Below are 21,586 nucleotides of genomic sequence, written 5' to 3' on the forward strand. Positions count from 1 at the left end.
ACTGCATTACACTTAGCTTATGTCTCCGGAGGCCTCTCTTGGCTGGGGGTTTCTCAGCCACTCCCTGTTTTTGATGACCTTGACAGTTTGAAGGCGTGCTGGTCAGGTATTTTGTAGAGTGTCCTCAAGTGGGATTTGTCTGTCTTTCTCTAGATGAGACGGGGTTATGGGTTTTTCGGAGGAAGACTGTAGCGGTGAACTGTCGTTCTTTTCACGTTTGTCAGTCTCCTAAATTACTTTTTAAATTTCCATAAAGTTCAGTTTTTGTTCTGTAAAGTTCTTGGTACTGTAGGGTTTTTAAAAAGCCTTTCTAATAGCTGTGTAGAGAAATCTCATTATAGTTTTAATCTGTGTTTCCTAGATGACTAATGTCAAGTGCTTAACTGTATATGAATATCTTCCTTTGTGGAGTGTGTGTTTAAATGTTTGCCCGCTTTGAATTGAGTTGTTTTGATTTCTTAATTGAATTGTAATTCTTTCTATATGCTGGAGATGACTCTTTCTGTGTAGCTGTCTGTCTCCCCTTTCACTGAAGGGTTCCCCCTGTGGGATGATGGCTGCACCCGCAGTGGCACCTTTATACGGCCTGCAGGGAGGACTCAGTCAGCTCTGCCAGGCCCTTGGCTCTGAGTTAGGCCCGCCCTGTGTTGGACTCACTGTGATCAGAGATCAGCGGGCTTTGGGGAGGGCAGTTCCCTCTGGGAAGGGGATGATTTTACAAGAGGAAGAGAAGAGCAAAGCAGAAATGATAGATTTCCATTTCCCAGGTGTGTGACATTGAGCATGTCACTTACCACCTTTGCCTTAGTTTCCACATTGTGATAGGGTTAAGTGAGAGAGTGCGGAGGTTTATTTAGTGGAATGCGTGGCCCATCACTTACATTCCACGAATGTTTGTGGTTATCACCATTGCAGTTGATCAGATCTGGCCACAGCAGGGAGGAAGAGAACAAAGGTTGTGCTTGCACTGCCCTTGGGTGTGCACCAGGCTTGCACGCCTTCCCCTTTACCCCTGAGCTCAGCTGTCGCTCTCCAGGAAGCCTTCCCCAGCTCGCTTGCAGATGTGCACCCTGCTTCGCCTTTGTGCTCAGTGTTGCAGCCCAGTTGAAATCATGTTTCATTCAAATTTGTATAGGCCGATGTTTTGCACATAGTAGGTGCTCAAGAAAGGTTTCTTGTTGAATAAAGAAACAGCCTGGCTTATTCAGGAGACAGGGAGTGTGAAGTGAGGCGTTTTTCTTAGAGCATGGGACGGGGGCCCACGTTGAACCCTGGAACATGGAGTTTAAACTTGAATTCTGCAGGCAGTGGGCAGCCGTTCTCTTAGCGCAGTGACATGGTGGAAGTGGGTGTCAGACGAGTCGGATTGAACTTGGAGACTGAGATGATGACGCCTAGAAGAAGGGCAGGGAAGATACGAAACGGGGGGAGGGATTAAGGAGATACCAAATCCAATTTTAATAGCTTCCAGACAGTGACGTAACCTGATGTAAGTAATGTGGTTTGGCGGATGCTTTACCGGATGCTTTACTGGGTACGTGTGGCTGGTCCTCGCAGTGATTGCTTGTGAGGCTGGAGATTCTCTTCCCGCTTCCCTCAGTGAGGAGGGGAGGCCTGGAGGGTGTCGAGACAGCCAGGGCTGGAGCCAGAAGTTGAAGCCAAGTGGGTCCCCTGAGCCTGTCCTTCCCTCCACTGCGCACGCCCGCCTGCCCAGGGCTAGAGGACAACCATCAGTAGCCCTGTCTCCCAGAAGAGCTGAGTAACAGGAGTCTTCTGTATCCTTCTGCAGGGAGCCCAGCATGTGTCAGTAGACAGGTAAAATGCCTGCGGCTCTAGGTTGCTCTTTCGAAATGTGAAGGAAAGATTGTGTTTTAAAACAACAGAAACCAAGCCTGTGGTCTCCTGCCCTGACCTGGTTCCCTAGACCAGGTCATCACGAAACCCGAAGCTCACGCCAGGCTCTGGCTGGCAGGTCCACCGAGCAGGCTGGGCTTCCAGGGCCAGCACTGGTGTTTGTGTTGGCTGGGCCTGGACACAGTTTCCATGGAGCCCTGGTCAGGGGCCTCATGTGAACACTGGTAGCCATGGGTCCCCAGGACTCAGCGTCCCTCCTGCGCTGCACATTGTGCTGGGCCTTTCCATCGTGTCCTGTTCTCCGTGGGGACTCACATGGTTTAGAACTACCCAGGCAGGTTGGCTATAGACAAAAAGACAGGCTTGGGCATTGGCTAGCCCTGGGCTCTCACCCTGGCTCTGCTGCCTGTCAGCTGTGTCCTTGGACACATCCTTCTGTTTCTCTGAGCCTTGGTCTTGTCTGGGTCCTCGAGTTCAGGGTCTGACAGGCTGCAGTTACCTCACAGCCCGACGGGGGGCTCTGCTCCCCAGCTCACTCGGGCTCCTTGCAGGCTGCTGCTCTGGGACTCGTTCCTCACTGGGTGTTGGCTGCAGGTCCTCTCAGTTCCTTGCCGCGTAGAACTTCCAGAACAGCTCACAATATGGCTGACTCCATCAGAGTGGTAGCTCCAAAAGGGGGGGGCGGAGGAGTCATAGTCTTCCTTTTTCTTCCAATTATTTTTTATTGTGGCAAAATGCCCACAACATGAAATGTACCATCTTAAGCATTTTTACGTGTACAGTTCAGTGGTATTAAATACATTCGTGTTGTGCGTCTGTCCCCATGACTCCTTTCATCTTGTAAAACAGAAAGTCTGTATCTGTTAAACAATAATTTCCTGTTACCTGCTTGCCTCAGCCTCTGGCAATCACCATTCTACTTTCAGTGTCTATGAATTTGACTACTTAGGTACCTCATATACGGGAATCAGTTACATTTGTTTTCTAGTGACGGGCTTATTTCACTTAGCATAATGTCCTCAGGGGTTATAGTCCTTTGTAACCTAATTTCAAACGTGACAGCTCATTGTTGTATTGTTTGTCAGAAGCAAGTCACCAGGTCCAGCCCCCTCTCGAGGGGGCTACACTGGGCAGCAGGAGGTGGGGCTCCTGGGGGCCATGTTCAGAGACTGTCTGCCACGGCCGCCATCTAGTGAGGGGACGTCCCTCTGTGCAGGCGCATCTGGCCCCGTGCGTCCTCTATCACCCACCTCAGATACCGTGTGGCATCTGTTTCCATGTGTGTTTCTCACTTGACTATCAAGTCGGGATTATGACGGGGCCCAGCATAGTGAGTGGGCCCTGCCCACCGCCCTGGTGCCATTTCGTGCCTGCCTGCCGTCCAGCTGCCAACATCCGCGTCTCATTTGTCGGAGGATTTCTGGCCCAGAAGGCCTGAGAACTGGTGCCCATAGGAGCAGCCCTCAGCCAGTGACTACAGGAGTTGGTATGTAATACCTCATTCTCCTCAGGTGGGGTAACTCAGCTGAACCCACTTATCCACAGAGGCCACTTGTGCAGTAACACCCTTCGTTGGCTGCCTTCCTTTCCCTGCTCGTGGCCCTCCTGCCCTCTCTGTGTTTCCTGCACCTCCCAAGTAGACCACTTGGCTTAGGGTTTGCTGCTGGGAATGACAAGAATTAGGCCAGTGCCTGTTGAATAAACCACCATAAGGGAATTCTGATGCCAGAAGAAGCAGGTTGAGGGCTCGGATGTTGGATATGAGTTTGACACAATCATATCATATGACAGGACCAAGATCTTGAAAGAGTTGGAAAGATGTGGGATAGCTGCTTGGAAAATTCCATCGGAAGTTGGTGAGGATAAATGGCTCCGGCCCGCAGAGGGAGGTCCCGTCACGGCAGAGAGTGAGGCTGGGCAGGAGGCTCGTGTCTGTTTGCTTTTTGTCCTGGGAGGCGTACCAGCTGGGAAGTGACAACAGATGAGCAGTGGATTTTACCCAGGACTGGTGGCAGGTCACAGGACAAAGAGAAGTCTAAGGCAAAGGGGTTACATACTCCTGGGAGAATCTGATGAAAGCCATGATCCTTTCTTCTGCCAATGATGATGGTGATAACAAATGCACTGCCAAGCAGAAATCGGAGTAAAATTGGGGAGCGGGGTGTTTGTAGAACTCATGATACCATCCCTGGAACCCAGAAAGAGAGCTCTGATTCTCGAGGATGTTCGCTGGTACTTTGTTGAAGTGGGGGCCGAATGGTCCTGGCTGGGAGAGGCAGCCTGCGTGGGAAGGGGCTGGAGATGGCCTGGGGGGCCAGGGAGCTGTCCTGCCTGGCAACTGAAGGTTCGCTGCACAGTCTCAGTGAGCCGAGGGGGGAGGTGGAGAGTCCGAGAAGAGCAGCGGGTGGAGGAGGTGGTATGTTCAGAATCACAGTCTTGTGTGCAGGGGAACAAACCAAGGGCTGGAGACTCCACAGTGCCATGCTGACCCTGGGTGACATGCTGCGTCCTTCCGAGGGTTTGTGGGTGATCGTCTGGGAATAGCTGTCATTGCAGAGCTGTTGGTCTCTTTGGGTGGCTCCTCCCCCATCAGGCCTGTGTGATGTGTTGAGTTGATGAGCTGCTGTCTGGGTCAGAGCTTGTGGCAGCCAGATCCGCCGAGGTACCTCTGTACCTCCTAGCAGCTTCTGGAGGGCTGAGTCTGGTACACAGGACAAAGTGGGCGAGGCCTTCGGTCCCCACAGCCTTCGCTGGGACACGGCTTCATAAACCTGAGCTTCACAAAGGCTCAGGTGATTGCTTCGGGTTGTTTGCACCCAGGGGTCCTTAACTTGCTGTGTGTTCAGCATCTTGACCCCTGCGTGTGTGATAACCTGGAGTAGGGCGTCATCATGTGATAACCTGACAAGTGGCTAAATGACCTTCCTTTCATCTGCATACCTGCCCTTGGAGTCCCGCTTGCAGGCCCGGCTCCCTCCAGGCTGCGCCTCGCAGTGCGTCATGGCTGTGGGCAGTCTGTCTGTCTGCACTTGCATGACACTACGACTCCAGGGTCGTCTGCCAGAGAGCTGCTTTTGTCAGCGATACTCAGGGCTTCTCCTGGTCGGCTCAGTCAGGCCGCTTAGCCAGCTCTCACTCCAGCTGCCATGCTTACTGCCCGACGGGCCTCCTGTGAGCTGTGTGGGCTGACTGTGCTTCTCGGAGCCTGGCCCTTATCTCATGGCTCCACTCAGTGCCTCCCCTGGCTGCAGCCCCACCACGGCTAACCCGTACGGCGTTTGGGGGGGGGTGCTCTGTGACACGTCCATCACTGGCAGTTACTCCGCGCCTGTTACACCTGTGAACACTTTGGTCACTTAAGTTGTTAGCCCTTCAAGGGCGCATGATAGGTTCTAGTGGGAAAAGCATGTGACATTCAGTGAGGAGACCTGGGTTGACATCCTCGCACCACCCTGCTCGAGTCATGAAGCTCTAGGCAGTCATCTTGCTTCTCATAGGAGAGTCGTGGGGTCAGTGAAACAATGTGCCACAACTGCTTATTGCTGCGACTTCTGTTAACATTAATCTCCACATGCGCTATTTACATACCTGTGTAGGAATGTGTGTCAGTGGTGTGTGTGTGTGTGCATGCGTGCATGCGTGCATCTTCTCGATGCTGTGGGGGGAATGTCATTATCCCCCTTTCGTGATGAGGACATTGAGCCTCAGAAGTTGCAAACGTTTCTAAGACCAGCAGTTCGAAAGTGGGGATTTAAAATGGGGTCTTTTGATCTTCAAAACCCGCTGAGCTGCAAGTGGCAGAACCAGGATCAATAAGACAGGCTACATACTCACCTTTTAGGAGCGATGGCCTGTTGTGAGGTCAGCAGGTGTTTCCATACAGGGCTAGATGGTGGAGGTTTTAGGCTTTGTGGGTCATGTGCTCTGTCGTCAGGGTGTGAAAGCAGCTGTGGACAGTACGGAGTGGAGTGGGCATGGCTGTGCCCAGTAAAACTTTATTCAGAAAAGCAGGCACCAGGCTCGGTTTAGCCTGTGGGCCAGTTTGCTGACCCTGGTCTATTGGGAAATATGTAGGAAAACGGTTCATAAATGGGAAAAAAACACCCCTTGTGGACGCCTTCATTTTTGAAGGCCTGTCCCTTGGGCCCCATAGTGGATGCTCAGTATGAATATGGACCCAGGTTTCTCTCTCCTGCGCTGGGCTGACCTTGCTCTCCCTCCCCTATTTCTTCTGCAGTATGTGGGTGCCCCGGTGGCTTATGTCCAGCAGATCTTTGTGAAGTCTTCAGTGTCTCCCTGGCACAAGAACCTCCTGGCAGTAGATGTGTTCCGCTCCCCTCTGTCCCGAGCCTTCCAGCTGGTGGAGGAGATCCGGAACCACGTGCTGAAAGACAGGTATCGCTCCGAGGGACCCCAGCCCCGGAATCCCGTTGTGTACGGCAGGAAGGTGCAGTCCTGTGTAGCTCTGCAGAAATCGAATGAGAAGGCTGGTGGGTGAGCCAGCTTTGCATCCCTCAGCGTCCTGCAGGCCCACAGTGGCTGCGTTCCCCCTGGGCCTAGGCAGGTGGCACAGACAGAGCCCTGAGCCTTGTCCTCAGGTGTCAGACACAGGTGTGCACTGGGCTGACCCTGTGATGAGCTGAGAGCCAGTTGACTTATGTCGCCAGTGGCTTCCTGCAGAGGGGTTATGACATGTGAATGTAATTGTGGTGGCCATGCTGATGAGAACAAGCTTTCCCTGGGGATGCACTTCTGGAGCCCCAGGCCGGGTGCTGCTCCCCAGCCCACCTGTGGGTCTCCGGAGGCTGCTGGCTTCACAGGCTGCTTTACCGCCAGTGTCAGTGAGCAGAGGGTGTGGACAGACATTTTGGTGAATGAAATGAAGCCCCTAATTGTCACCCTATGGGCTCTGCCCCTTGAATTAGCCCAGGTGTTTTAGTGGGTGGGGCTCTGCATGCTCCCGGAACTGGCATCTCTGCGGAGGTGACCGGCCCCGGGGCCCCTTTGAAGGTCAGGCAGCTACACAATGGTGTTCACCACCTGGCAGAACTTTTCCTGGCTGCCCTCATCCTCAGGCTCTTAGCCAGGCGTCTGGAAACTTGATGACAGGGTTCCCCACCCGTGCAGTGGGTCTGCCCTGAGCTGGCAAACACAGCAGATGCCTCATCCTGTCTCCTGCACAGCTCCGGGACCAGGAGCCTGGAGGAGGTGTGCCTGCAGGTGACCGACCTGCTGCCGGGCCTCAGGAAGCTGCGGAACCTGCTGCCCGAGCATGGATGCCTGCTGCTGTCCCCTGCGAACTTCTGGCAGAATGACAGGGAACACTTCCATGCCGACCCTGACATCATCCGGACCATCCACCAGCACGAGCCCAAAACGCTGCAGACCTCGGCCACACTCAAAGGTACCCTCGGGGCCGCGTCCTCCTAGATGGGTGCTCTGGCAGATCGGGGCTGGCAGTGGGGAGGGGTCCTGGTGGCTCTCCAGGACCTGCGGGTTTCTGTCTGCAGACCTGCTGTTTGGGGTTCCCGGCAAGTACAGCGGGGTGAGCCTGTACACCAGGAAGAGGATGGTCTCGTACACCATTACCCTGGTCTTCCAGCGCTACCATGCCAGGTAAGGCCGTGGGCACGCAGCTCCTGCCTGGGCTGCGAATGACATGAGGCATAGAGTAACCCCCGTCTGGTGCAGTGTCCAGAGGGCCCCTGGGCACTGGCAGTGTTCAGGCTTCCTGCTGAAATGTTTATAACCCTCAGCCCGAAGGACGCTATCTGTGCACATCTGAGTGGGGCTAACAGTAAGGGGCTAAGGTGGGGCTGACCAGTAGCGTCCTGATGCCCCACGGGTCTCTCTGGAGCTTGGGTCGGGTCCCACAGGCAGCCCCCCAACAGGGCGGGGGCTCTCCTGGGCCCTTGGCAGTCGAGTGGTGTGTTGGGTGAGGAAGGGCCCCTGAGGAAGGAGCGGGGGCACCCGCGGCAGCTCTCCTCCCAGCGCCCTGGACTCTGTGGGGAAGCCTCCCCACTACAGAGAAGCTCCCTCCGGTGCAGGGAGGGAGGCCCTGATGGACCCCCTTCCTGGGATTGTCTTCGTCCCTGGACCAAGAGGGACAGCCCGTGTCCCCCGCCCGTGACCAGGTTCCTGGGCAGCCTGCGCGCCCGCCTGATGCTCCTGCACCCCAGCCCCAACTGCAGCCTCCGGGCGGAGAGCCTGGTCCACGTGCACTTCAAGGAGGAGATTGGCATCGCCGAGCTCATCCCCCTCGTGACCACCTACATCATCCTGTTTGCCTACATCTACTTCTCCACGCGTAGGTCACGGCGGGAGGCAGGGCTTTCTCCACACGGAGCAGGCGTTTCCCGCTCGCTGGCTCCCCTGCCTTTGGAGGCGGCTTGGGTGGAGATGTGGGGCACACCCTGTGGTCACAGAAGCTGGGGCTTCGTCCCCCGGCAGCCCCAGGGTCTTGGCTGGGTCCAGGGCTCCTCTGGCTTTTCAGGAAAAGACCGAGAGATGCTATGTCCCTGAGACGGGGAAGTGGCCGTGGCCATCCTCTCTGGTTAACCCAGGGGCTTTCCCTTCGCCGATTGTCAGGTCACACTCCACTCCTGGCAGCTCCGTCAAAGGCCTTGTGCCCGAGTCTGGGGACCTGCTGCCTGATGTGCCCTCTCTGCCCTCCAGGCAAGATCGACATGGTCAAGTCCAAGTGGGGGCTGGCCCTGGCCGCCGTGGTCACAGTGCTCAGCTCGCTGCTCATGTCGGTGGGGCTCTGCACGCTCTTCGGCCTGACGCCCACCCTCAACGGCGGGTAGGTCCCCAACACGCGCCACCAGGCCACAGCGCAGGCTTAGGCCACGGAGCCTTGTACCTCTGGGCCTGCCCTGGGCTGGACACTTGCTGTGCCCATATTTTCACATTGTTATTTTGATGTTTAAGAGGTATATTTTTTCCTCTTCAAGTTACCTGGTTTGTATTCATACATATGTGTATATAGCATATCGGTATATAAAATACATATATGGTATGTGTGTATGTGTCCATACGTGTGTATGTTTGTGTATATGGGGAAGTATTTCTACATGGGTACAAGTGTGTGTGTGTAAGCTTGGATATATATATATGGCTCTGCCTTGCATGTGTGTGTACAGATACGTGTGTATGTGGATGTGTGTGTTTATATATTGTATGTACACAGACGTACTGCTCCTTGATGGCATAAGCCACAGATGATGTGAGAGAGGGTACATGTCTTCCTTTTTTACTAGTAAAACATTTAAATGCCCAACAAAACAGGATTTTAGAGTAAGCTTTTTATTATAAGATTCAGCATCCTCTGTAATCCGGCACCTTTCCATTGATGTGTTTCCCCTGCCATGTCTCTCTGAATCCTGGGCTGGAAGCCCTTCCCGGGGTTTGTCCTCAGGCTTCCGTCTCCTTGGCTGTGACGAGTCCCTGCCCGCCTGTCCGTACTAACCCGCTGGCCTGTCCCCTACCTTGGCTTATCAGGCTGGTTGCAGGGACAGTGACGTTGTGTTTTCTGTGCCTTCCCTTGCTCACAGAACACCTGCTTCCTTGTTTGAAGCTGACAGCCCCCTCCCCCCGCCCCCGCTGAGCCCGCACCTCCACTGCTGCACAGCAGACATTGCCCTGGTGAGCTTCACCTCGGCCTGTGTGTGCAGACGTCCCACAGTCCGTCTAGTAGTGAGCCTGCGGCCTCAGGTAGCTCGTAGTTTTCTTAAGAATAGTTCTCCACAGGGGCGAGCCGGGCTTTAGGCTGGTCTCATGGCCCTTCCGTCAGTCAGTGGCTTGGCCTGGAGTCTGGTGTGGGATGGGCAGGGAGAGGTGCCTGGCAGCTGGGCAGCAGGGGGCCTCCTCCGGTGCTGCTCATTGTGCTGCATAGATGGAGATGGGGATAGTTGCTCGCCACTTGGCCTGAAAGCTGAGTGCTGTGTAGACAGAGGCCCTGTTGGGGAGGGCGGGGCTTCTGCCCCACACTGGTGGGAGTCACTCGGCAGCCTCCACCACAGGTGGCAAAGCCCACGGCCTCCCTGAGCCCAGGCCTGTTGAGAATGAGCCGTGTTGGGGAGTGTCCTCTCACTGTCCTCAGCCCGCCCTCTCTGTCCCCAGCGAGATTTTCCCCTACCTCGTGGTGGTTATTGGGCTGGAGAACGTGTTGGTGCTCACCAAGTCCGTGGTCTCAACGCCCGTGGACCTCGAGGTGAAGCTGCGCATTGCCCAAGGTAACGGGGGCGTGGGGGGGGCTGGGAGGGCCGGGAGCTGTGCTGCGCTTCCCCTGTTCAGGAGCCTCCTTGCTCTGGCCCCCTGCGTACTAGTTGGTGGCCACCAGGTCCTGGCAGCTTGTTAGCACGTGCGCTGGCGGACTGGTCGCCAGACTGGACTGTCCAGGTTCATGTGTCAGGAAGAAAGCAAACCAGACCCTGCTGTGGGGCTCCGGTGTCTGGTGGCCCCTGTCCAGGCTGGCACCTGGTGACTTCTCTTCCCACCTCACTCCTCCACAGTCGGCCTGGGGCTGCCTACTGCAGAGCTGCTGTCTCCACAGCTGCCAGAAAAGCCCCCTGCGGCCTCAGTGGCAGGAGCTGGGGTTCTGAGGAGACGAGGAGAGCGTAGGCCCCGAGGTCTGGACTCATGCACCTCCCCTCCCACACCTGTGGGAACGGCTGGAGCAGACGTGGGAGCTTCTGTGGGATCCTGGGCCCCACCAGAAGTGCAGTTCCCAGGGCATGCAGGGCAGTGGCCCTACCCACTGGGCGCTCAGAGCCCCACACTGCGACCGTGATGCTGGGGTCCCAGAGGCTTGCCAGGGGGAGGGGCTTGAGGAAGAAGGCGGCTGGCTCTTGCATCTCTCGAGCCATTCTGCCATGTGGCCGGTGGGTCTGCTCGTCTCAACACCCTGCCTCTCCCTCTGATGGTTCTAGCTCTCCCTGTACCGTTCAAGCCGCCCTTCCTGCAGCAGCTGTGCAGTGATGGCAGCACTTGGGAGCCCGGGTACCAGCAGTCCCGAGGATTGGGGCACTTTGGGGGAGCGGCTGCCTCAGAAGGCTGGGCGCCCTCCCCGTGTGTCTTCCCTCTGAGGACACGAGGCTGTGTGCACGTGTGGTGGACAGAGGTCATGTGCTGGCCCCGTGGCCCTGTCTTCTGCAGGTCTCAGCAGTGAGAGCTGGTCCATCATGAAGAACGTGGCCACAGAGCTGGGCATCATACTCATTGGCTACTTCACTCTCGTGCCCGCCATCCAGGTGAGGCCCCAAGGCCCCCCGCTTAGCTGAGTGTGGGACCAGCTGCTGGGTTCCCCAGCTATGCAGCCATGCACAGGGGCCCCCCGCCCTGTAAGATGGGACATCTGTGCTGCCAGGATGGTTGTTAGTGTGCAGTGCTCACGGGATGGAGCCCCTGGCCAGGCAGGCACAGCCTGTGACCCTGTCCTCGTACGCTCTCATTGGCCACATGGCAGGAGGGGGCTCGGCAGAGGCATTTCCAGTAAGACCTAGTTACCCATTTCTCAGGCAGCACCCCGGGGCCCCTAAACTGGTCCACCCCCTACCATAGGAGGGCCACCACCCATTGCCCAGAGAGGCTCCTGCTCTTGGCAGTGCCCTCGCTGAGCTGTGGGGCTGTGAGCAGAGGTAGAGGTGGACCTGCCCTGAGTCGGAAGCCCAGACTGCTGCCGACCATTCTGGGAGGAGTTGCACGAAGGGAGTGACACAGCATCTCTGCCCCCCTGCCCCCCAAGGCTGGCCGGCCTGCTGAGGTGTGGGGAGAGCAGAGAGCACAAGGCTCCAGGCGCTGCCCCCAGATGGCCTCTGCAGAGACACAGTGCAGACTTGGCACGTTAGAGCTGGCTGACATGATTTGGGACACGGCCACTGGGCCACCATGTGCTAGATCCCTCATCTTACCCGATTTGAGTGGATGCCGTGGTTCTGTGCCAGAGGTCTCAGACAAGGGCTGGGGAGGAAAACAACTTAAATCTAAGAAAATGCCATCTACCAACAGCTTGGGAAGCAAGAGACCACCCTTTTCAGTTTTAGGACATACTTAAGTCTCTTAGGACCTTCCCTTCATGGGTCCTGTTCAGTCGCTGGCCAGGAGCTTTTCTGAGATCCCTGTATGGGGTCAGGCCTGGGCTCTGGGTAGGTGTTGGTCACGGCAGGGAAGCAGGGCCAGGGGCTCAGCTTTCCAGCTGGGGGAGAGCACCCACCCTTCAGCCTGTGTGGATTAAGGTGAGAGGGGTCTCTGCTGCCCTCTGGTGGGAGGCAGGGAGCCACGGGCACTGCCCAACCTTGGCCACTCCCAGGTGCAGTGATAGGCTTCTCCGCTGTGGCCTGCCTGCCACTGCCCTGCAGATGCTGAGGTGCCTGCAGGAGGGGACGGCTTCTCTAGCGTGCTGGGCCTTAAGGTCATGGTTCCCTTTGTGTGCTCTGGTTCCAGGAGTTCTGTCTCTTTGCTGTCGTGGGGCTGGTGTCTGACTTCTTTCTTCAGATGCTGTTTTTCACCACTGTCCTGTCCATTGACATTCGTCGGATGGAGGTAGGAGTGGGCTGGGCCCTGCCCCACCCTCCTCAGCCCTGGCAGTGCTCAGGGATCTCTGGGTGAGAGGTACAGACCTCGGGCAGGGGCCGTGCCCGGCCCCGTGTGTGTGGGTAGCCACTGGACAGCAGCCTTGGGCCCTGACTGCTGCACCTTCAACAGCTGGCGGACCTGAACAAGCGGCTGCCCCCTGAAGCCTGCCTGCCCCCAGCTAAGCCAGTGGGGCGGCCCGTGCGCTTGGAGCGGCAGCTGGCTGTGCGGCCGTCCACACCCCACACCATCACACTGCAACCGTCCTCCTTCCGAAACCTGCGGCTCCCAAAGAGGCTGCGCGTCGTCTACTTCCTGGCCCGTACCCGCCTGGCCCAGCGCCTCATCATGGTACCTCCTGCCCCTGCCCTGCCCTTCAAGGGCCAGGTCTCAGCTCCCACTCGAATTCTGCACTTTCCCTTGGAGGTGGGGGGTGTTCTCAGGCCCTCACGGCCCCATGAAGCCTGGCTTTGGGAAGCTGCCCGCCACACCCTCCTGCCCAGACCCCTGTGGCTTCTGAGGTGATAAGCCTGTCTCTGGGGGAAGCAGCCCCGGGTCGTCAGGTAGAAGAGGAGTCATCTCCCCAGTGACCCAGGGCAGGAACCTGCTGGACGCGGGGTTCGGGGAGGGAGCCAGCATGGTTCCCCCCAGTCAGGGTTCATCGGCCGTTGTGCAGGCATCACAAAATGCTGTGCAACACAACTCACCCGCTGGGCTGGCTGCTGGGAGTGGAGGGGAGCGAGGCCTCGGCCTCGGGGGACTAGGACGTGGGTGTGTCTGGAGCAGGTCAGGCAGCGGGCCCTCTGGCCGTGCTGACCGTGGGAGTGCTCGTGCTTTCTGGTCCCAGCTGAGATGGGGAGCCTCTTGATCAAACCTAAGTTTGCTTCTCTGTCTCAGCCAAGAAACCCAGACCCTGACCATGGAAAATGAACTAGGTTCCTCGAGTGACAGGTGGCCCCAGGTGATAGTGGGAGGACTTGGAGAGGCAGAGGGAGGACGGATTGGGGCCTGTGGCCTCTCCCGCTCCCCCAGGCCTGAGGTCAGCCACCTTCTGGCATGAGGGCCAAGGCTGCTGGGGGTTGGGGCTGCCCCTTCTTCCCAGAGGCCCTGCTGAGTACCAATGCCCCATGCAGGCTGGCACCGTTGTCTGGATTGGCATCCTGGTGTACACAGACCCAGCGGGGCTGCGCACCTACCTCGCTGCCCAGGTGACGGAACAGAGCCCACTGGGCGAGGGCACTCTGACTCCCATGCCTGTGCCTAGTGGCGTGCTGCCCGCCAGCCACCCGGACCCTGCCTTCTCCATCTTCCCACCTGATGGCCCTAAGTTACCCGAGAACCATACGTTGCCAGGAGAGACGCCCGAGTCTGGGGGTCCAGTAGAGGGTGTCCATGACAGCCCAGTCCCAGAGGTAACCTGGGGGCCTGAGGATGAGGAGCTTTGGAGGAAGCTGTCGTTCCGCCACTGGCCGACGCTCTTCAGCTACTACAACATCACACTGGCCAAGAGGTGAGTTGGGCTGTGCCAGATGCCTCCTCTCCTCCTGGTGGTGTCCACTCACTGTCCTCAGAGCATCCCCTCCCCCTCAAAAGGGACACCCACTCTTCTGAATTATGTTTTTCAGCTTGCACTGTAGTGATGGGTTTGGGTGCTGGTGTCCATCACCGAGCAAGGTTGGGGTGCCAGAGCTGGGGCAGGGAGGGGCCTCCTGTGCTCCCACCACCCATTTGGGGAAGACTTCCGGAGGGGGTGGTCGTGGAGTCCAGCAGGCCGAGTCCTGTGTAGAAAGGGTACTGGGGTGGGGCTGCAGCAGCAGGGACCCTTCCTAGGGCATCCTGGCTGAGGCTGCCCACTGCCTGCTCCAGGTACATCAGCCTGCTGCCTGTCATCCCGGTCACTCTCCGCCTGAACCCCAGGGAGGCCCTGGAGGGGCGGCACCCTCAGGATGGCCGCAGTGCCTGGCCCCCGCCACAGCCCAGGCCCGGTGCACTCTGGGAGGCTGGCCCCAAGGGGCCAGGTGTGGCACAGGCCCACAGAGACGTCACCCTGTACAAGTAAGGCCCCTGAGGGAGGGGCGGCCGGCGGGAGGGGCCCGGGCGTGCCTGACCACGTCCCTCCTGGCGCAGGGTGGCAGCGCTCGGCCTGGCTGCTGGCATCGTCCTTGTGCTGGCGCTGCTCTGCCTTTACCGTGTGCTCTGCCCGCGCAACTACGGACAGCCTGGCGGCGGGTCCGGCCGGCGGCGCCGCGGGGACCTGCCCTGCGATGACTACGGCTACGCGCCACCCGAGACGGAGATCGTGCCCCTGGTGCTGCGCGGGCATCTCATGGTGAGTGCGGCGGGGGCGGTGGGGATGCCAGGGCCGGGCTGTGCCGGTGCCTATGCCCATGGCCTGCTGTGCCCCCCACAGGACATCGAGTGTCTGGCCAGCGATGGCATGCTGCTGGTGAGCTGCTGCCTGGCGGGCCACATGTGCGTGTGGGACGCACAGACCGGGGACTGCCTCACACGCATCCCACGCCCGGGGTAGGTGCTCATCCCTGCCTGTGCCCCACCGCCCTGCACCCTGCTGTCCTTGCCACCCTCACCCTGCCCTCCCGGTCCTTGTAGGCAGCGCCGTGACAGCGGCGGTGGCAGCATGTTTGAGGCTCAGGAGAGCTGGGAACGGCTGTCAGATGGCGGAAAGTGCGGCCCAGAGGAGCCTGGGGACAGCTCTCCGCTGCGGCACCGTCCTCAGGGACCTCCGCCACCGTCCCTCTTCGGAGACCAGCCGGACCTCACCTGCTTGATCGACACCAATTTCTCGGGACGGCCGCGGCCCTCAGAGCCCACTCAGCCCGAGCCCCGGCACCGGGTGGGCTGTGGCCGCACTCGGGACAACCAGGGATATGACTTCAGCCGCCTGGTGCAGCGAGTGTACCAGCAGGAGGGGCTGACTCCCGTCCACACGCCGGCCCTGCGCCCACCTTCCCCTGGGCCCACGCTGCCCCAGGCCCCTGAGGACGAGTGCGGCTCTCCCGAGAAGGGCTCCCTGGCCCTCTCCTGGGCCCCCAGTGCGGACGGCTCCATCTGGAGCCTGGAGCTGCAGGGCAACCTCATCGTGGTGGGCCGCAGCAGTGGTCGGCTGCAGGTGGGCAGGGGACGGGAGGCGGCCGGGCCGTGGCTTCTCCAGCTGGCCAGTGCTCACGGCCTCTGCCCTTGCAGGTGTGGGACGCCATCGAGGGCACGCTACGCTGCAGCAGTGAGGAGATCTCATCGGGCATCACGGCCCTTGTCTTCCTGGACAAAAGGTGAGTGCCAGGCTGCCTTCCTCAGCTCGACACCCAACCTTCCTGGCCAGGCCACACACTGCGGTTTGAGTCCTGGCTCCCTTTTACTGATGTGTGACTCTACTTCCCTTCTCGGCGCCCAGCCCCACACCTCTGAGCAGCAGATGGTCTGCCTCGCTGGGCGGGGTGGTTATAGGTGTGATGTACTTAGAACCAGGCCTAGCACACTCTTCTCTCCAGGATTGTGGCTGCCCGGCTCAACGGTTCCCTGGATTTCTTCTCCTTGGAGACCCACACTGCCCTCAGCCCCCTGCAGTTCCGAGGTCAGAGGGGCTGGGCAGGTGCCTGCAGTCGGAGGGGGCGGGGAGCACAGGGGTTGACTTTTCAGGGATTGCTCACTTGGCCTGTTGTCCCCAGGACAAGGCAGTTCTCCCACCTCCCCCTTGTACAGCAGCAGTGACACGGTGGCCTGTCGCCTGACCCACACAGTGCCCTGTGCACATCAGAAACCCATCACAGCCCTGAAGGCTGCTGCTGGGCGCCTCGTGACTGGGAGCCAAGACCACACACTGAGAGTGAGTGCTGGCCCCGTCCCTTGGGTGCTGGGGTGACCCAGCAGAGGGGATGGGGAGCATTTGGGGTCAGTCAGGGGGCGGCTGGCGGTGTCCTAATGAATTGTGGAAGGGATTTCCTGGTCCAAGTGTAATTTGGAAAAGTGTGAGACCAGAACCTGATGCCCATTCCTGCCCCAGGTGTTCCGTCTGGAGGACTCGTGCTGCCTCTTCACCCTGCAGGGCCACTCAGGGGCCATCACGACTGTGTACATTGACCAGGTGAGGGCTCTGTGGTGGGCTGTGGGAGGGGCACAAAGCCAGGCCGTGACCCTTGTTTGACTCCAGGGACCTGGCCCCCAAGGGCCTCTGGGAAGCAGAGTGAGGAGCCCCAGCCCCCAGGACAAAGGTTTCCACCGGTGACCCGGCTCCCCTGGGCCTGTTCCCCTAGACCATGGTGCTGGCCAGTGGAGGACAAGATGGGGCCATCTGCCTGTGGGACGTGCTGACTGGCAGCCGGGTCAGCCACATGTTTGCTCACCGTGGGGATGTCACCTCCCTCACCTGTACCACATCCTGTGTCATCAGCAGTGGCCTGGATGACCTTATCAGCATCTGGGACCGCAGCACAAGCATCAAGCTCTACTCCATTCAGCAGGTAGGCAGGCGGGGGGCCATCGGGCTCTCGGAGTTTCAGGCAAGGACTCAAGACACTGAGCTTTGTCATGTCCTTGCCTCTTAGGACCTGGGCTGTGGTGCAAGCTTGGGTGTCATCTCAGACAACCTGCTGGTGACCGGTGGCCAGGGCTGTGTGTCCTTTTGGGACCTAAGCTACGGGGACCTGTTGCAGACTGTCTACCTGGGTAAGAACAGTGAGGCCCAGCCCGCCCGTCAGATCTTGGTGCTGGACAATGCCGCCATCGTCTGCAACTTCGGCAGCGAGCTCAGCCTGGTGTACGTGCCCTCTGTGCTGGAGAAGCTGGACTGAGGGGCACTGGGCCTGGACTGGGGGAGCAGCTAAGGCTTCTGGAAGCCGCCTCAGGACTGTAATAATAAACTTTTTAAAAAATCCCATCTACCAGGGGCCTCTGAGCCACTTGTCTTCCCCTAGAGAGCGTCTGTGTCACGTGCGCATCCCTCCCCAGCTCAGCTGCTGCTCCAGGCAAGAGCCACACAAGACACATGGGGACAGGAGCAGGGTGGGGGAGACCCGCCTAACCATTTCAGAGGCGTGGAAGCCAAAGGTGACCCGAGTTGTCCTACCGCCCATCCACGTCCAAGCTCCCTGAAGGCACCAGGCCCAGGCTCCCTCCCTGAGGCAGCAATGGGCACACACACAGGCCACAGAACAGGTTGGTTTATTTAACAGCAAAGAGCTGAAAAATGTCAGGTCCCACAAAGGAGCAGAACATGACCTGAGGCCCGCGCTACATCGCCACCCCACAGGGGTGTGGGCCAGACCAGGTAGGGCTGAAGGCAGCAGAAATGGGAGGAAGAGACCAGGCCCACCTCGAGGCCCTGCTGGGCACAGCAGGAGATGATGTAGTGTAAGGACCAGGTGGGCAAAGCCTTGTCAGGTCTTGTTGAGTGTCCACAGTGGATCCAGAAGGCTGAGGGGGTCGTCGGTGGGCTGGGCAGCCCGCAGCCCCTGCCCATTGTGGGTCTGCAGGAAGTTCTGCTTGCTCATCCGCTGCTTTCCTCGCAAGGAGCTGTCCAGCGAGAAGGCCTCAGGGGTGAGGGAGGCCAGCAGCTCCAGGGAGGAAGAGGGGGGCCCCAGGCTGGGGACCTCAGGGTCTGGCTGTTGCTCCTCAGGCTGGGGAGCCTCTGGCACGGGTGAAGAGAGGCGGGGTGGAGAGGAGGGTGGGAGCTGGGTGGACTCGGGGAGGCTGGCTGGCGGCAGGCCTGGGGGCTCCTCAGGGCCTGGCAGCCCGGCAGCTGGTGATTCCAAGCCCCCAGGAGGCCGGATGCTGAGCTTGGCAATAGTGGCCTGGATGGAGCTGATGGGCACATCCCCCCCGAGGACCAGGTCCTGGGAGTCCTGAGGGAGGGGGTTCTGAACAGGCACAAGTGCATGAAGACCGGGTTCCATGAGGCTGTGGCTGTCCCCGCAGCCCCGGGTTTCCCTCCTCACCTTCTGGTTGAGGCTTGTGCCAGCCACCGGCTTACACGGCGGGGGCACGCCGTGGCGCTGCAGGACCTGCTCCACGTGTGTCACCACTGCCTCATGGCAGAACCTGAGGTGCAGCTGCAGGGCACATATGCCTGTCAGAGGGGCTGCCGTCCCCCGGGGGGGCACCCATCCCTGTGCCCACACGCTCACCTTCTCCTGCAGCATGTGTTTCCTCTGCTGCCGCATGTGCCGCACCAGCCGTGGCAGGTCCGGGAGCCCATTCCCGGCCTCCACCTCCTGCACAGCTGCATACAGCAGTGCGAAGGCTCCCGTGCGGCCCACCCCGGAGCTGTGGCAGGAAAGGGCGTGAGGCCGAGGCCTCCGAGGAGGAAGGAGGAGGAAGCCGGTGTGCCTGCCCCTCCCCCACCCTACCTGCAGTGCACGACGATGGGCGTGTGCAAAGGCCGCTGGTGCAGGTAGTGTGAGTGGACCTCCTGGATGAAGCGCAGCAGGTTGCCGGGGCTGTCGGGCAGGCCTCTGCGGGGATAGGCAGAGTCACACCTGAGCTGGGCCCTCACGACCCCCTCACCCCATACCCCCAACCACCCAGGGCAGCAGACGCACAGCTCGGGCCACGTGGGGAAGTGGAGGTGCACGAGAGAGCGCTTGAGGCTCTGGTCCCGGAACTGCAGGCTCAGCACCCGCTCCACGTGGGTCTCTGTGGTGCGGACACTGCTCAGTGCCAGGCTCAGGGCACCGTGCACCATGGGCTGCCCTCGCTCGGTGGGGAAGTAGCGGGCCACCTTTTGCTGAGACAAACAGGGCGGTTAGGGCTGCTTTTCCAGGATCCCTGCTGGGTACCCCCCCCCCAACTGCTCCCTCTCACCTTCTCCATCTCAGCCTCAGACACCAGCATGACAATGACCGACACCTTCTGCTCGTGCACCATGAGCCAGAAGTCGGCAGCTGTCCCGGGCAGAGGTGCCTGGGTGGCCACCAAGGGTGGGCAGTACGGCGAGAGGCCCTCCACGCGGCTGGCATTGATATAGTCGTCCTTGCCTGAGCGCAGCACCACGCGGTTGCTGTCGTAAGGCATGACGTCCTGGTGCCGGTTCTTTAGTGAGTAGCAGCGGGCGATGGCAATGGAGCGGCCGCGGGCGTCGTGCTCCTGGGCTTCTTGCAGCTCCCGCCAAACAGTGTCCAGAGCGCCCGCATCACCCAGCTGGCCCCGAAAAGCCTCCAGCTCCTGCTGCAACTGCTGCAGCCTCTCTGGGTGCTCGTAGGGGTCCCGCTCAATCAGCAGCAGGGCCTGTGGCCGCCGGCCCTCAGCCGCGTCCACCTTAGTTGGCTGCAGCAGTGGCTGCCCACCGCCTGGTGGCTGAGTGCCGCCATGCTGGCTCTCGGGGCTGGAGGACAGCAGGTCTGCAGCCGCAGGTCCCCGACGCAGGCATGGCGGTGGCTGTGCTGCAGGGGACCGAGAGGGCACCGGGCCAGGCCCTGGTGATGGGGCAGGTGAAGGCACCAAGTGGGGACTCGGGGTGGCCTGGCCGGCAGGTGAGGGGCCTCGAATGGAAAGAGGGGCAACCTGGGGCCCCAGGGGCCTGGGGGAGGGGGCAGGACCATATGCCAGGGTGGGATGTGGAGGTTGAGGGGGGCTGGCGAAAGGCAGAGCCCCTGAGTGGGGTGGTAGGGGGTCCTGAGAGGGGCCTGGGTAGAGCTGGGTGTGTAGGGGGGGTGGTGGCTGCCCTAGGACAGCAGGCTGAGGGGCAAACGAGTAGGGAGGTTGAGGTTGAGGAGGTTGTGGAGGTTGTGGAGGTACGAGTCCTGGAGCCTGGGGTGGGAAGAGGTGTGGATGCTGGAGTGGAAGGGGCTGCTGGGGGGGCTGGGGCCCAAATGCTGCCTGTGTGGGATGAAGCTGGGGCTGGGGCCCAAGCCTTGGGGGTGGAAAACCTGTGGGGATCCCCGGAGAAAAGTGGTGCTGGGCTGGGGGGGCTGTGAGGGGTTGCTTGGGCCCTAGAGGATAGGTGTAGGGCAAAGGCAGTGCTTGTGGTGGGGGCACCGGGAAGCACGGCTGGGGTGGAGCAGGCGTGGGGTTCGGCCGTGGTGCTGTGTGGCTAGAGATGGGGGCATGGACACTATCTACTGTGGTGGTGGCTGGCCGAACCCCCATCGCCAACTCGGGGCCCGAGAACTGGGGTGGTGGGGCCGAGGGCAGACCTGCAACTGGTGGGGGTGGCCCTACCCCGCCATAGGGACTGCTAACCACACCATGCTGGGGGGAAGACCGGGGCACAAGGCCCAGCTCCGGTGTGTAGGCAGAGGCTGGGTAAATGGCAGGTCCAGGGGCCATAGCCATTGCAGGGTGCCCTGGGGGCTGGGGAACCCTGGGCTGCAACATCTGGGTGGGGCCTGAGTAGGTACGGGGTAAGGGGCCTGAAAGATAGTGGGGTCCTGGGCCCACGGAGGGGGGAAAGGCGCCAGCAGGAAAGTGGAGTGTGGCAGCTGCTCCCAGGAAGGCGTCAGGGGGCAGGCTGCGCAGCTCCTCGGGTGGGTCTCCAGGCTCCGCCTCACACTCCTCCCTGCGGGTCAGCAGCGGCTTGGGGGCTGTGGGCCGTGGCGGAGGCTTCTTCTTCAGCTCCCTGTGGGACCAGCAAGGGAGGAGCAGAGCCAGGCCCCATCAGCCCCGCCTGGGTCTGGGCTGTAGCCGCACCGAGGCCCCAGAGCCACACCCACCTGTCCAGGAACTGCTGGCGGGCAGCCTCGCGAGCCTGGCAGAGGGACTGCGCCCGTTCCAGGAGCGCGGCCACCTTGCTCTCAAGGTCCGCATAGAAGTCCTTGCCCTCTTGGGACTTCTTCATCAGGTCCTCATAAGCTTCATATGAGGCCACCAGAGTCTGCAGCGTGGAGTTCCACCTGGTGGGCAGAAGGGCCGGCAGGAGGTGAGCGGCTGGAGCCGGGCCTGGGGGGCGCTCGCTGGGCACGAGCCGAGGACCCGCACTCACTTCTGGTCCAGGTCGCTGAGCGCCCGCCGCACGGCCGCATACTGCACGTTGGCCTCTGTCAGGGCCCGGAGGACGTTGTCCTGGGCCGCCAGGTTCTGCTCTAGGTACACCCTCAGCTGGTCGTATTTCTTTAATTGCTCCTCGAACAGCTTCTGAAGAGCGTTGGAGCAGAGGACAGACACTCAGGGCCGCGCCTCATCGGGCCGCAGCCGTCGGCCCCTCCCCGCA

At 60.0% G+C, this 21,586-nt stretch overlaps 2 protein-coding genes across 5 annotated transcripts in view; one reads left to right on the forward strand and one right to left on the reverse strand.

Annotated features, from left to right (window-relative positions):
• The window catches only part of SCAP (SREBF chaperone), a 52,553-nt gene extending 35,229 nt beyond the window's left edge, over positions 1 to 17,324 (forward strand). The window contains exons 4-23 of the mRNA XM_074312454.1: positions 6,092 to 6,249; positions 7,038 to 7,258; positions 7,365 to 7,470; positions 7,989 to 8,161; positions 8,530 to 8,656; positions 9,976 to 10,088; positions 11,011 to 11,105; positions 12,298 to 12,396; positions 12,559 to 12,777; positions 13,560 to 13,936; positions 14,293 to 14,481; positions 14,554 to 14,755; positions 14,837 to 14,952; positions 15,037 to 15,556; positions 15,631 to 15,716; positions 15,936 to 16,018; positions 16,113 to 16,270; positions 16,448 to 16,528; positions 16,698 to 16,904; positions 16,989 to 17,324. Coding sequence (XP_074168555.1) covers positions 6,092 to 6,249; positions 7,038 to 7,258; positions 7,365 to 7,470; positions 7,989 to 8,161; positions 8,530 to 8,656; positions 9,976 to 10,088; positions 11,011 to 11,105; positions 12,298 to 12,396; positions 12,559 to 12,777; positions 13,560 to 13,936; positions 14,293 to 14,481; positions 14,554 to 14,755; positions 14,837 to 14,952; positions 15,037 to 15,556; positions 15,631 to 15,716; positions 15,936 to 16,018; positions 16,113 to 16,270; positions 16,448 to 16,528; positions 16,698 to 16,904; positions 16,989 to 17,234 — 3,576 coding nt within the window. The 3' untranslated portion in view covers positions 17,235 to 17,324. The remainder of the gene's footprint in view (positions 1 to 6,091; positions 6,250 to 7,037; positions 7,259 to 7,364; positions 7,471 to 7,988; positions 8,162 to 8,529; positions 8,657 to 9,975; positions 10,089 to 11,010; positions 11,106 to 12,297; positions 12,397 to 12,558; positions 12,778 to 13,559; positions 13,937 to 14,292; positions 14,482 to 14,553; positions 14,756 to 14,836; positions 14,953 to 15,036; positions 15,557 to 15,630; positions 15,717 to 15,935; positions 16,019 to 16,112; positions 16,271 to 16,447; positions 16,529 to 16,697; positions 16,905 to 16,988) is intronic.
• A 264-nt stretch (positions 17,325 to 17,588) lies between these two features.
• PTPN23 (protein tyrosine phosphatase non-receptor type 23) overlaps positions 17,589 to 21,586 on the reverse strand; it is a 28,605-nt gene continuing 24,607 nt past the window's right edge. For 3 of the 4 annotated variants that reach the window (XM_074312453.1, XM_074312451.1, XM_074312452.1), the window contains 8 exons: positions 21,359 to 21,510; positions 21,090 to 21,269; positions 19,243 to 20,995; positions 18,981 to 19,165; positions 18,789 to 18,893; positions 18,567 to 18,705; positions 18,378 to 18,491; positions 17,589 to 18,299 (listed from right to left, as the gene is read on the reverse strand). In XM_074312453.1, the coding sequence (XP_074168554.1) occupies positions 17,820 to 18,299; positions 18,378 to 18,491; positions 18,567 to 18,705; positions 18,789 to 18,893; positions 18,981 to 19,165; positions 19,243 to 20,995; positions 21,090 to 21,269; positions 21,359 to 21,510 (3,108 nt within the window). In that variant the 3' untranslated portion in view covers positions 17,589 to 17,819. The remainder of the gene's footprint in view (positions 18,300 to 18,377; positions 18,492 to 18,566; positions 18,706 to 18,788; positions 18,894 to 18,980; positions 19,166 to 19,242; positions 20,996 to 21,089; positions 21,270 to 21,358; positions 21,511 to 21,586) is intronic. The other variant, XM_074312450.1, reaches the window with a different exon arrangement.

This window comes from Rhinolophus sinicus, linkage group LG10 (genome assembly GCF_036562045.2).
Source record: "Rhinolophus sinicus isolate RSC01 linkage group LG10, ASM3656204v1, whole genome shotgun sequence".
NCBI classification, from domain to species: domain Eukaryota; kingdom Metazoa; phylum Chordata; class Mammalia; order Chiroptera; family Rhinolophidae; genus Rhinolophus; species Rhinolophus sinicus.